Genomic DNA, 15127 nt, shown 5'->3' with positions numbered 1-15127 from the left:
AATGATTTGGCCTCAACTACCTCCTGTGGTGGAGGTTCACTACTCTCTGGGTGAAGAAATTTCTCCTCATTTCAGTCTGAAGCAACATATCCTTAGACTGTGATTCCTGGTTCTGGACTTCTCCACCATCAGGAAGGCATCTCGTCTCTCCAGTCCCTCAGGACTTTGTAAGTTTCAATGAGGTGCCTCTCATTCTTCTAAACTCCAGCAAATACAAGGCTAATCGTCTCAATCTCTCTTCATTCGTCAGTCCTGCCATCCCAGGAGTCAATGTGGTGAACCTTCACTGCACTGCTTCCATCGCAAGAACATCCTTCCTCAGATACAGAGAGGAAAACGGTATATAACACTGAAAATGTGGACTCACCAAGGCCCTGTGCAATTGCAGTGAGGCATCACTCCCTTGTACTCAATTCCTTTTGCTATGAAATCCAACATATCATTTGTCTTCTTACCCACCTGCTGTACCTGCATGCTTACTTTCATTGACTGATGCATAAAGACACTCAGGTCTCGTTGCACCTCCTTCTGTCGTCCCGAAATCAATTTCCATATCCGTCCGCTGTAAATAACACAGTGCCACGAGGTCGATTCGAACAAATACCTTTATTAGCAGTGCACCGCTAGGAGAATTCTCTTCAGCACTCACTAAGAGTCGCTTCCCGAGTTCTCCCCGAACAAAGGGCAGACAGACATTTATACAGGAATTGTCACGCACATCCCATGCAAATGGCGCCGCAAGTTTCGGTCAAGCTATAGAGATCTCGAGACAGCTATTACACCTTTTGTCTTAGTATAATTGAGTTATAGTCAAGGCTTTCAAAGGCAGGTATCACCCTTCATTGTTCAGACCAAGTCTTTACCTCGATGTTAATTACACTCAGTATCGCCACCGTCGTTACCCGAAACAAAGGCAGTTAACATACTTAACATTCCAACCTAACTAGTGGGTCAGCAGCTTGCTAGTCCTTGCTAAAGAAATATAAATGCAAATATATATATTTTTTGCTTGCCAGTTATAGGTATGGTTGCAATTCTTAACCCTTCACTTCCTCACCTCTTTCCTAAACTCTCACCATTTAGATAACAACCTGCCTTGCTGTGGATCCATTGAAGTGGATAACTTCATATTTATCCACATAACACTGCATTTGCCATACATTTTCCCTCTCCTTCAGCTGTCCAAATCACACTGGAACATATCTGCATTCTTCTCACAGCTCACACTCCCATCCAACCTTTGTGTCATCCACAAACTTGGAGTTTACATTTAATTTCTTCATCTAAATCATTAATACATATTGTGAATAGCTGGGGACCAGACACAGGACCAGGCTTTTCCTCACAAATCACTGCCTGCAATTCAGAAAATGACACATTTATTCCTATTTTTGTTACCTGTCTGCTAACCAGTTCTATAACTAAGTCAGCGCTTTATCCCCATCCCAAGTATTTTAATGTTGCACTCTTATATGGGACCTTGTCAAAAGCTTTCTGGAAGTCCAGTACTGGTTCTCCTCCACCTGCTCCACTGGTTACATCCTCAAAAACTCCAGACATTTGTCAAGCACAATTGCCCATTTGTAAATCCAGTTTTTAAGTTGCTCTATTCTTATAATTCGTGCATGAAATTATAGCAAAAGTAGACATCACAGAGTGTAAAACAAAACAAAAAACTATTTTCAATTTTTTATTAGACTTCACTCCAAGCATTACCTGAAGGAATTAAACATCTAATGGTGCTAACTGCTAGTGGTCGAACTAACACCGACAAACAGAATACAGAGCTATTATAGTTCATCTATCCAGGTACTTCTCTCTATCCTTGCATATGGGTTTAGGCCCTGAAAACTATTCAAGTTATACAGCCAAGGAGAAAATAGAAAGAAAAAAAACTGACTTTGCATTTTACTGGTCAGGTACCTTACACTGGAGTGCAGGAATAGTTTTCACAAGGACATACTAGTTCAGTGATTTGAATCTTTGCATGAAGATATGCAGCTGTTATCTGAGCTTTCTTTACATGATAGATAATCGATAAAGTGAACTGTTTCTACTTGGTAAAACAGTGCTCATTCACAGTAAAATTAGTCGTGGAACAGGTTCCTAGAGATAAGCATCCGCATCACTTCATTGGTACCTACAGGAAATAAAAAAATGTTACTTTTTCCCTTCAAGACAATAAGAACTTTCTCCACCTGATTTTTTTTTACTAACATTCAATAAAAATGGATATATAGTATCCATTTATAAATCAAAGCCCAATTGCAAATGGTACACTGCATCTGTGGAGCTATGAAACATACAGTTCAGTGGCATGCAAAAGTTTGGGCACCTTGGTCAAAATTTCTGTTACTGTGAACAGCTAAGTGAGTAAAAGACGACTTGATTTCCAAAAGGCATAAAGTTAAAGGTGACACATTTCTTTAATATTTTAAGCAAGATTACTTTTTTATTTCCATCTTTTATAGTTTCAAAATAACAAAAAAGGAAAAGGTCCCGAAGCAAAAGTTCATGAAATTCTGCACCCTTTTTTCTCCAAACTTTCCTGCACCCTCACCACAAAATTCAGCATCAGAAGTTTGCAAAGGAACATCTAAACAAGCCTGATGCATCATCAAGAGGCACAAGCTGAAGGTTTTGCCATGGTCCTCACAGTCCCCCAAACTAAAAATCATTGAAAATCTGTGGATAGACCTCAAAAGAGCAGTGCATGCAAGACGGCCCAAGAATCTCACAGAACTAGAAGCCTTTTGCAAGGAAGAATGGGCGAAAATCCCCCAAACAAGAATTGAAAGACTCTTAGCTGGCTACAGAAAGCGTTTACAAGCTGTGATACTTGCCAAATAAAAGATGGAAATAAAAAAGTAATCTTGCTTAAAATATTAAAGAAATGTGTCATCTTTAACTTTATGCCTTTTGGAAATCAGGTCATCTTTTACTCACTTAGCTATTCACAGTAACAGAAATTTTGACCAGGGGTGCCCAAACTTTTGCATGCTACTGTATCTGGAGGAAACATGTAGATCCCAAAGAACTAGCATTCAACTAGTGAGCTTCAACCCTAAGTGCATAAATCATGGGGTGGCCATTTTGATGCAGAAGGCAGTCGCACTCCCTAGGTTGGGTTCTAGTTGGTGGTCAGGTATTGGAGAGGGGGGCTGGTCAGGTAGATAACGTCACCCCGAGTCACTGCCTTTGTATTTTACATTTATTGAAAAGAAATTCAAGTATTTATTGCCCATCTCTAGTTGCCTTTGGGAAAGTGGCAGTGATTCACTTTCTTGAACCATTACAGTGCAACTGGTGAACAGTGAAACTGAGTAATAATTTAAACCCAGCAATAATGAAGTAACAGTGACATATTTTCAGGTCAGGCTGGTCTGTCTTCCTGGGTATTATATAGGTGTTCCTGTGTGCCTCTTTTGCCTTGTCCTTCTGGGGAATAGAGAGAATCAGGAGCTTGGGACAGGTTGGCAAAGAAACTTTCGTGCTTTCCTACAATACACAGAATCATATAGCACAGGGACAGATCCTCTCAGCCCACCCTGTCCATGGGCACAGTGATTCCTTTCTACACTAATCCTACTTGCCTGCATTAGGCCTGTATCCCTCGACGATTTTCTTATCTAAGTACCTGTCCAAACACCTTTTAAACGTTGTAATTGCATCTGCCTCCACCACCTCCCCTGGCAGCTTGTTCCACACACCCACCACCCTCTGTGTGAAACACTTACCCCTCAGATCTCCTTTAAATTTCTCCCCTCTCACCTTGAACTTGTGCCCACTAGTTCTAGACTTTCCTGCCTTGGGAAAAAGATTCTAATTATCTACCTTATCTATTCACATCATAATTTTATAACCCCGACATCATGACTCAATGCCTTGGCTGACAAAGGCAAACGTACCAAATGCCTTGCTCTCTGCTCTATCCACCTGTGTCACCACTTCCAGCAAGCTGTGGACTTGCAGCCCAAGGTCCCTCTGTATAGCAGTGCTCCTGAGGTCCCTGCCATTTACTCTCTATGTCCAAACAGAATTTGACTTCCCAAAGTACAATATGTCAGACTTGACTGGATTAAATTCGGTCCGCCACTGCTCTGCCCAGCTTTCCCTCTGATCTAGCTGTATCCTTAGAGAACCTTCTTATCTAAGACACCACCAATTTTCTTCTTGCCTGCAAACTGACTAGTCAGACCACCTATATTCTCAATCAATTGGCTGAGGCAGATACAATGGTACCATTTAAGAAGCACTTGGACAGGAACGTGGAGGGGTGGGGCTTAGAATGATGTGGGCCGAACGCAGGAATGCAGCTGGGTGGTCACTGTGGTCGGCACAGACTGGTTGGGCCGAAGGGCCTGTATCCGTGCTATATTTCTCTTAGTGTACAGCACCAATCGCTGCTGTACACTACTTGTTACAGAGTTCCAGTCAGAAAGCTCCCACCCACCACTCCCACCCCCTTCCTCCTATCACCAACTCCACTGTGGATCCAATTTGACACACACCTCAGATCTCTTGTGCCTCAATCTTCCAGACCAGTCTGTCATCTGGAACCTTGCCAAAAGCTTTAGTGAAGTCTATGTAAACCATGTTCACCACTCAGCCTTCATCAATTTCTTAGTTACCACCTCAAAAAACTCAATTAGATTTGTGAGATTTGAAAACTGGTGAGTCATGGATAGCAACGGCGATTGCCCAAGGACACGGCGGGACACAGATCAGCTGGAAAGCTGGGCAGAGCAGTGGCAGATGGAATTTAATCCAGACGAGTGTGAGGTAGTGCACTTCGGGAAGTTGAATTCTGGTGAGACATAGAGTAAATAGCATGGACCTTTGGAGCATTGTACAAGACCCTGGGATGCAAGTCCATAGCTCCCTGAAAATGGCAAAGCAGGTGGATAGGGCAGTGAAGATGGCATTTGGTGTGCTTGCCTCGTAGGCTGAGGCATTGAGTATAAGAGTTGGGACGTCATGTTCCAGTTGTATAAAACATTGGTTAGACCACAATAAAATATTATATACAGTTCCGTTTGCCACACTACAGTAAGGACGTGGCAGCAGTAGAGGGAGTGCAGAAGAGATTCACCAGGATGGAGGGCTGTAATTATAAAGGAAGATTGGATAGGCTGGGTTTACTTTCGCTGAAACGTAGCAGACTGAGGGGGTGACCTTTTAACAGTTAATAAAATTTTGAGGGGCATAGACTGGATAGATAGTCAGAGTCTCTTTCCCAGGGCAAGGTGTCTAGAACTAGAGGGTACAAGTTTAAGGTGAGAGGGGAGAAATTTATAGGTGATCTGAGGGGTTAGTATTTCACACAGAGGGTGGTGGCCTTCTAGAACAAGCTGCCAGAGGAAGTGATCGAGGCAGCACTCTGCAACCTCCCTGAGGATGTTGGTTCCATTCTGCTTCAGGTGCAACCTATCCTGCTTGTACAGTCCACATTTTCCTCAGAAATGGTCCCAAGCCCTCCCTCCTCAACCATCCCTTCAGCCACCATCCCTTCTGTCAAATCCTAAGTGGCTCAGGTGACAGTCTTGAGATCACTGTGAGGGCCTCTACTTTCATTTGCCCACTCCTCAACTTGCCAGCAGATAGAACATCGTCCTGGTTCAACACAAGTTGCTTATCTGCATGGGCTGCAATAACTCTACTCTTCTACTGCTTGCTTTCTCCAGTACAAGGAGATGTTAACACAATCATCAGGATTTGTGATAATGGTTGCACAAATCAGTATCTGCTTCTCTGACTATATTCTCCCCTACTATACTGCTCTTCCTTTTACCTTGTGACCTTACAGACTTTGCTCTTGCCCTTACAGCAAGCAACAATTCCAAATTGCAGAGGTGAAGGTGAACCCTTTACATCAAAGCAGCACTTGACCAAGAATGGCTTTACAGCACTGGCAAAAAGTCAGTGAATTTGGGGAACCTCTCCACTGGCTGCAGTCACAGCCAGCAGATGAAAACAGTGAATGCTGAAAGTACTCAGCAGGTCAAGCAGCATCCTTGGGGAAAGAAACGTTTCAGGTCAAGGGTAGTTCATCTAAACTGGAAAAGTGAGAAAAACATTACAGGAACAATCTTGATATCTCAGAGAAGACTCAATGGCTTCCCATTGCTTGCTTGATTAGGTGTGACTCAGGTTGTCAAACTTCTCAACTGGGTGTCGAACATGTCAAAAATGTACACACTGAAAAGCAATAGGGAGCAATGATCTTCAAGAGAGACTACTGCCAAGACATCTGGACTGCTTTTCATCAGTGATCTTCAGAGTAAAGCTATGGTTCTGAAGTATAAGCCAATAACTGTTTTGTCAGGTATCATTTGGAGGAGCCTGTAGCAGAGGCCACAGAGCCAGATAACACTGTACAAGGCAGTGAGGTCCAACAATACATCAATGACCTTCTTCCCATCCTCAAAGCTCCAGCAGGGAGAATTGGCTGCTCCACAGGGCACACATAAAGAATCTGACCCCCACGGTAGGGGCTGCTGTTATGGAGGAGAGTTGATATAGAAGTCATTACTGGAAATGTCCTGCTTAAAAGTGAATAAGTGAATACATGAATGTGGAACCAAGAAAAGGAAGAAAACTGAGCTGGGCAAAAGTGGCATGGTTCTGTGCAGTTAATTCTGAAACAATACAGAGGGGTGAAGAATTTATGGCCACAATTACAGAGAATGCAGTTTGCCCCTCTAAGTGGGCTGTTTTGGCACCCTGAGGTGAAAGGGAAGTACGCAATTGGTTGAAACAAGCCTTACAACCTTTCACTCAAATATGCTTATATTCGAACTCATGTACTAATATGATTTTATTCTTTTCTCAGATATCCTTTCCAAACAGCACGTGCAAATAGCTCCATGAAATCAAAAATAAACAAAAAAATCAGCAATAATACTTACCCTCCAGGATCTGATGCACCCTTATATCGCGAACAAACTGCTGAACAGCATAGTCCTTCAGATAGCCATAGCCACCGTGCATCTGCAGCGCCTGATTGCAGATCTGTTTGAGACAGATGGTTTATTTAACAGGCTTTCTGGTCAGCTTTTTTTTTCTGAGGATGTACTTTTGTGCATGCTGAGGTGTCGAGGGTCTTCAACACAGAAGAATCATTCAGTTCAGATATTTAAACAAAATTGAAAATGTATTACCCAGAACTTAAGTAGAAATGACATGAAAATTTAACAAACACTTTGCAAGGTATTAAGCAGTTGGCAATATAATTAATTTGCATCAGTTTAAGAGTGTATTTATCTTCAAACAACAAATTTCCTCAATGTTGTGCACATTCACAGGATCTGGGTGATGGGTCCAGGCATCACCACACGTAATCAGCATTTGACCACCGTGTTCACAGGAACAATAATCAGGGTAGCACTTTATAGCCGAAAACACTCATTTGTTTTTTTTATTCTTTCATCTTACAGAGAATGGACATGGACATTACTCAACCTTAACTGCCTTTGTGAAGATGCAGTAGGCCATCTTTATAAATGGCTCCAGTGTTTTCAGTGAAGATCCTTCCACTGAGTTGCTGGGTAGGGGGTCCCAAAATTCAGAACCAGCAAAGATGAAACAATGATGCCATGTTTGCATGTCAGGATGGGGTACACTTGAAAGGAAACGTGCCAAGTATTCCCATGTACCAGCTGCTCTCCTTGATGATGAAGGTTGTGAGAATGGGAAGGACTCCGAGTATTCCAGACAAGTAAATGCACAGCATTTTGTAGATGATCCATGTTGTAGTAACAGTGTGGTGGAGTGCAGGAATTTTAAGGGCAGTGGACACGGTTGTTGCTTTGACATGTAGAGGTTTGATGGAATGGTAGATGAAGTTTAATGGAGGTGAAAAATTATACATTTTGCTAAGAGGCAATTCAATATAAAGGATACATTAGTAAATGTGGCATTCCACAGGGATCTGTACTGGGACCTCTGCTGTTTTGTGATATATACGAATGACTTGGATGAAAATGTGGATGGGTGGGTTAGTAAATTCACAAACGATACAGTGATTGATAGTGTAGAAGATTGCAAAGGATACAGCGGGATATAGATCAGCTGCAGATATGGGTGGAGAAGCGGCAGATGGAGTTTAATCCGGCCAAGTGTTGCACTTTGGTAATCAAATGTAAAGGGAAAGTACACAAGACCCTTGACAGTGTTGATGTACAGAGGGATCTTGGGTCTAAGTCCATAGGTCCCCGAAAGTGGCTGCACAAGTTGATAGGGTAGTAAAGAGGGCGTATGGCATACTTACATTCATTAGTCGAGGCATTGAGCTCAAGAGTCACAAAGTTATGTTGCAGCTTTATAAAACACTAGTTAGGCCACATCCTTGAGTATTGTGTTCAATTCTGGTTGCTCCATTACAGGAAGGAGGTGGAGGCTTTGGAGATGGTGCAGAAGAGGTTTACCAGGATGCTGCCCAGATTAGAGGGCATGTGCTGTAAGGAGAAGTTGGACAAACTTGGGTTGTTTTCTCTGGAGCAGTGGCGGAGGCTGAGGAGAGATCTGATAGAAGTTTACAAGATTATGAGAGGTATAGATAGAGTGGACAGCTGGTATCTTTTCCCCAGGGTTGAAATGTCTAATACTAGAGGGCATACATTTAAGGTGAGAGGGGGTAAGTTCAAAGGAGATGTGCGGGGCAAGTCTTTATACACAGAGTGGGTGCCTGGAATATGCTGCCAGGGGTGCTGGTGGAGGCAAATACGAAAAAGGGGTTTAAGAGGCTCTCAGATAGGCACATGAATGTGCAGAGAATGGAGGGATATGGACATTGTGTAGGCAGAAGGGATTAATTTAGTTTAGCATTTAATTACTAGTTCAGTTAGTTTGGCACAACATGGTGGGCCGAAGGGCCTGTTCCTGTGCTGTACTGTTCTGTGTTAAGTCCAGTTGAGCCCCTTCTCCAGTATGATTTGCTATGTACAGGCTTTAAAAACTCTTCCCGATACACTTTACAAATCCCACTCCATCTTCATACCAAGGCGATCCCAGTCAATACTGGGGAAGTTAAACATCCTCACTACTATAACCCTATTGTTCTTATGGTTTCTGTGACTTGTCTACATTTCTGCTCCTCTATCTCTCACTGACCCGTAGTACAGCCCAGCAAATTGATCGCCCCTTTCTTATTTCTAAGTTCTACCCATAGGACCTCATTTGAAGGGCCTTTCACGACACTCTCCTCGAGACTTGCAGTGATGTTCCCCAAATCAATATTGCGATGTCCCCTCCTCTCTTACCCCCCCCTCCATCATGCCTGACACTTCTATACCGTGGAACATTGAGCTGCCCATCCTGTCCTTGTTTCAACCATGTTTCAATGATAGCAACAATATCACATTCCCACGTGCTGAAAGCTCATCAGTCTTACCTGTCAGGCTTCTTGCATTAAAACAGATGCAGTTTAGCACACCGCTCCTCCCACCTAACCCTGTCTGCCATGCCGACTGGATTTGCTTAGTTTATCTTCTTTATTGGACTCCATCTCCTCATGCACTGTGCTGCTTCTCACAGCCCCATCCCTCTGGCAAATTAGTTTCAATCCTGCCCATCACCATAAGCAAACCTCCCTGCCTCTGCCCCTGAAGCAGTCTCAATGATCCAAGCTTTTCAAGCCCTCGCTCCTACACCATCACTTCAGCCACGCACTGATCTAACCTACCCTACTTCCTGTGTGTGGCACAGGAAGTAATCCACAGATTACAACCTTGAAGTTCCTGCTCTTTAACCTCCTATCTAACTCCCTAAATTGTTGTTGCAGGATCACATCCTTCTTTCTATCTCTATTGTTAATACTGACATGTACCACGACCCCTAGCTCGTCACCCTCCCCATTCAGAATGCCCTGCAGCCACCTCAAGACATCTCTGAGCCCGGCACCAGGGAGACATATTGTTCGGACGTTTCAATTGCACCCACAAACACCTGTCCATTCCCCTCACAATCGAGCCCACTCACAACCGCTCTCCGAGTCACCTTCTTTCACTGTTGGTCAGCACAGCCAACCGTGGTGCCAGAAACTTGGCTGTGGATGCCATCACACTCAACAGTAATCCTGTTTAGGAGGGGGAGGTTGCAAGGGGCTCCAGCTCTACCTGCCTGCGCCTCCTGTTCTTCCTGGTGGTCATCTGTCACCTTTCTGCCTGTCGTTGAGGTATGACCTGCTCACTAAATATGCAATTCTGCTGTCAATAGCCAGTGGTGTTAACTGCACTACCTTGAACAATATTCAATCAAAATCCCATTCAAGTTACTTATAACCAATTAGTCTCAGAAAATCCTTCTTGCCTATTAAACCACACTTCCAAGTGTTCTCTATTTTTATGCCAGATTATCATTTCTAGCAACAGCCTCACCACTGAGGTTAAACTGACTGTGTTGTAGTTGCACCAATAACACTTGCAAGCCTCGAGTCCTGTTCCTGTGGTGAACATCTGAAATACAAGACAATGTAGTACTTTGGCTTGGACTTGAGTGTTATGGCTGTTTTGCTGGATTTTTCATTACCCTTGACTAGAGGTGGCGGGATACTCAATACTTACTGTGAAACATTCATCAGTTGCAAAGAGTTTGGCCATTGCACAAAGGGCCACGGCATCTTGCCGACCCTCCTGGAGTGCTACGGCAGCGTTGCGTACCATCAAACGAGCTGCCACCAGTCCGGTCGCCATTTCAGCCAGTTTAAACTGCAGGTACTGAAAGAAGCAAAATTAAGCAATAATGGAAAGAATTCCAAGAAATAATGCACTTGTGAACTGTGTTAACACGGCTCAGTTCCCCTGGGACACTGCTTCTCAATGGTCATTCTGTTCCCTGGGGCCACTTATCTAATTGTCTTTGCAAGTTTATGATTGAATTTGCATCTATTCAAATCATCTCTGGTTATTACATGATCAAAAAAGTTAACAAACACACCTGCTGAAGGAAATGGTTTTCCTTATTTACTGTTAAAACCCTGCAAGACATTAAACATTTATTACATTTCCTCGTAATTGTCTTTGCTCGAGGCCAGAAAAGACAGAAGGCAGTGATGGAAGGGCGTTATTCTGGCTGGAGGTCTGCAACCAGTGATGTCCCGCAGGGGTTGGTGCTGGGGCCTCTGTTGTTTGTGAAATGTATAAATGACTTGGATGAAAACATTGCAGGGTGGTTTAGTAAGCTTGCAGACTACAAAGATTGGTGGAGTTGTGGGTGGGGAAGATGGTTGTCAAAGGATACAGCAGAATATAGATCAGTTACAGATATGGGCGGAGAAACGACAGATGGAGCTTAATCCAGGCAAGTGAGAGGTGTTGCACTTTGGGAGGTCAAATGTAAGGAGAAAGTATACAGTTAATGGCAGGACCCTTAACAGTATTGATGTACGGAGGGATCTTGGGGTCCAAGTCCGTAACTCATTGAAAGCAGCCATGCAAGTAGATAAAGTGGTAAGGAAGACATACGGCCTGTTTGCCTTCATTGGTTGGGGTATTGAGCATTAACTGTGTACTTTCCTTTTATATTTGATTCCCAAAGTGCCACAGGAGAGGTACCAGAGGATTGGAGGATGGCAAATATTGTTCCGTTGTTCAAGAAAGGTAATAGGGATAATCCTGGGAATTACTGTATAGACCAGTGAATCTTACATCAGTGGTGGGCAAACTATTGGAGAGGATTCTTAGGGATAGGATTTAGGAGCATTTGAAGAAACATGACCTTATTAGGGATAGTCAGCATGGCTTTGTGAAGGGTAGGTCATGCCTCACAAGCATAATTGAGTTTTGTGAGGAGGTGACTAAACAAATTGACGAAGGTAGAGTGGTGGATGTGCTGTATGTGGACTTTAGTAAGGCATTTGACAAGGTTCCCCATGGTGGGCTCATCCAGAAAGTCATGAGGCATGGGATCCATGGAAACTTGGCTGTGTGGATTTGGAATTAGTTTGCCCACAGAAGGCAGAAAGTGGTAGTAGATGGAGAGTATTCTGCTTGGAGGACGGTGACTAGTGGTATTCCACAGGGATCTGTTCTGGGACCCCTGTTCTTTGTGATTTTTATGACTTAGATGAGGAAGTAGAAGGGTGGGTTAGTAAGTCTGCAGATGACACAAAAGTTGGTGGTGTTGTGGATAGTGTAGAAGGTCGTCCTAGCTTACAACGGGATAGAGACAGGATGCAGAGTTGGGCAGAGAAGTGGAAGATGGAGCTCAATCACAGAGAAGTGTGAAGTGATACACTTTGGAAGATTAAACTTGAAGGCGGAGTACAAGGTCAATGGAAGGATTCTTAATAGTGTGGAGGAACAGAGGGATCTTGGCCTCCAAGTCCATGGATCCCTCAAAGTTGCCGCAGAAGTTGATAGGGCTGTTAAGAAGGTGTATCATGTGCTGGCCTTCATTAGTCAGGGGATTAATTTCAAGAGCCTCGAAGTAATGTTGCAGCTCTATGGAACTCTGGTTAGATCACACTTAGAGTATTGCGTTCAATTCTGGTCTCCTCATTATAGGAAAGATGTGGAAGCTTTAGAGAGGGAACAGAGGAGATTTACCCAGATGCTGCCTGGATTAGAGAACATGTCTTATGAGGAAAGGTTGAGTGAGCTAGGGCTTTTCTCTTTGGATCGACGCAGGATGAGAGGCGACTTGATAGAGGTGTATAAGATTATGAGGGGCATAAATAGGGTGGACAGCCAGAACCCTTTTCCCAGGGTGGCAACGGCCAATACCAGAGGACATCTGTTTAAGGTGAGTGGCCGAAAGTTTAGGGGAGATGTCTGAGGTAGGTTTTTTACACAGAGAATGGTGGGTGCCTGGAATGCACTGCCGGGGGTCGTGGTAGAGGCTGATACAATAGGGACATTTAAAAGACTCTTAGATAGGCACATTGATGTCAGAAAAATGGAGGGTTATGGGCTGTGTAGGAGGGAAGGGTTAGATTGATCATGGAGTAGGTTTATATCGGTCGGCACCACATCGTGGGCCGAAGGGCCTGTACTGTGTTGTACTGTTCTGTGTTCTATTATGGGGAACTGGCAGAGAAGAGGGGCTGAGGCCAGCGCAAATCAGCCATGATCATATCAAATGGCGGGGCCGAGTGGCCCACTGCTGTTCCCATTTTCTTGTGTTCTTATTGTCACAGACTCAAAATGAAGTGACTGCTATTCAGGATTTTGGTGAGTTTTGTCACCCAGAGGGCTGTGAACCTTTGGAATTCTACAACCTATTTAAGATTAATATAGTCTATTTAAGTCGTCAGAAATCAGTAGATTTTTGGATATTAAGTGAATTGTTGGATTATGGAGTTAGTGCTGGAAAGTAGCCTGGAGGTTAAAGGTTAGCCATGATCTTAATGAGTAGGATACAAGGGAACAAGGGGCCCTACTGTTTCATATTTCACAAATCTCCTGGTATCCTTTGCTATTTCCTTTGCTATTTAATACAATACAGCATGGATACAGGCCCTTCGGCCCGACCAGTCCATGCCAACCATGGTGCTCACCCAGTTAGTCCCAATTTCTAGCATTCTGCCTATATCCCTCCAAGCCCCGCCCCTCCATGTACCTATCCAAGTGCTTCTTAAATGATACTGTTGTACCTGCCTCACCCACTTCCTCTGGCAGCTCATTCCATATACTCACCATTCTCTGCCTGAAAAAGTTGCCCCTCAGGTCCATTTTAAATCGTTCCCCTCTCACCCTAAACCTCTGCCCCTTAGTTTTGGACTCCCCCACCCTGGAGAAAAGACTTTTACCGTCCACCTTATCTCTGCCTCTCACAATTTTAAACATTTCTATAAGGTCGCCCTTCATTCTATTATGTTCCAAGGAATAAAGACCTTGCCTGGCCAATCTCTCCCTATAACTTAGGCCCTCTAGTCCTGGCAACATCCTTGTAAATCTTTCCTGCACTCTTTCCAGTTTAGCTATGTCTTTCCTATAACAAGGTGACCAAAACTGTATACAGTGCTCCAAGTACTTAAACCAATGACTTATACAACTGCAACATAATGTCCCAACTCCTATACTCAGTGCCCTGAGTGATGAAGGCCAGTGTGCTAAACACCTTTTTCACCACCCTGTCTACCTGTGAAGCCTCTTTCAACAAACTATGCACTTGTACTCCTTTGTCTCTCTGTTCCATTACACTGCTACCTAGTGCTCTACCATTCATAGTTTCAGCCCTGTGCTGGTTTGATTTTCCAAAATGCATCATCTCATACTTATCTGTATTGAAATCGATTTGCCACTCCTCAGCCCACTTCCCTAACTGATCAGGATCCCCCTGTAATCTACAATAACCTTCTTCACTATCAACACCACCTCCTAATTTCATGTCATCCACAAACTTACTGATCAAGCCTTGCGTATTTACATCAAAATCACTTGTATAAATAATGAATAACAAGGGTCCCAACACCAACCCCCGTGGCACACCACTCGTCACTGGCCTCCATTCCAAGAAGCAACCTTCAATCACCACCCTCTGCTTCCTACCTCCGAGCCAATTTTGAATCCACCTAACTAGCTCTCCCTGGATTCCATGGGACTTAACCTTCCAGAGCAGCCTACCATGCAGGGCCTTGTTGAAGGCCTCGCTAAAGTCCAAATAGACAACATCCACTGCCCCACCCTCATCTACTCTCTTGGTTACCTCTTCAACAAACTCAAAGGTTCATCAAGCATGACTTTCCACAAATTAAGCCATGCTGACTGCTCCTAATCAGACTTTGTCTATCCAAATGCTGGTAGATCTAGGCCCTCAAAACCCCTCCTAGTAACTTCCCCACCAATCAGGTCAGGCTGACTGGCCTGTAGTTCCATCTTAAACAACTGAATGACATTAGCCACCTTCCAGTCTTTGGGAACTTCACCACTGGCTAACAATGAAGCAAATATCTCCACAAGGGCCTCTACAATTTTTTCTCTTGCCTCCCGCAAGGTCCGAGGATGTACTTGGTCAAGCCCTGGGGATTTAGCCACCTTAATGCACTGTAAGTTGCAAATACCTCCTCCCTGGTAATGTGAATGTTCTCCAAAACATCTCCACTTGTTTCCCTTTTCTCTTGAGCAACTCCTCAGCAAAAACTGAGAAATATTTGTTAAAAATCCTACCCATCTCCTGTGGCTCCATA

General features: G+C 43.8%; 1 protein-coding gene across 1 annotated transcript in view; it reads right to left on the bottom strand.

Annotated features, from left to right (window-relative positions):
• Positions 1-603: 603 nt before the first annotated feature.
• Positions 604-15127, bottom strand: part of acad8 (acyl-CoA dehydrogenase family, member 8) — a 97132-nt gene continuing 82608 nt past the window's right edge. The window contains exons 9-11 of the mRNA XM_052040047.1: positions 10563-10715; positions 6909-7011; positions 604-2140 (exon numbers count right to left, since the gene is read on the bottom strand). Coding sequence (XP_051896007.1) covers positions 2088-2140; positions 6909-7011; positions 10563-10715 — 309 coding nt within the window. The 3' untranslated portion in view covers positions 604-2087. The remainder of the gene's footprint in view (positions 2141-6908; positions 7012-10562; positions 10716-15127) is intronic.

Source organism: Pristis pectinata, chromosome 27 (assembly GCF_009764475.1).
Source record: "Pristis pectinata isolate sPriPec2 chromosome 27, sPriPec2.1.pri, whole genome shotgun sequence".
Lineage (NCBI taxonomy): Eukaryota > Metazoa > Chordata > Chondrichthyes > Rhinopristiformes > Pristidae > Pristis > Pristis pectinata.
Note: the sequence above shows the minus strand (reverse complement) of the source record. Positions and strands in the feature narration are given on the sequence as shown.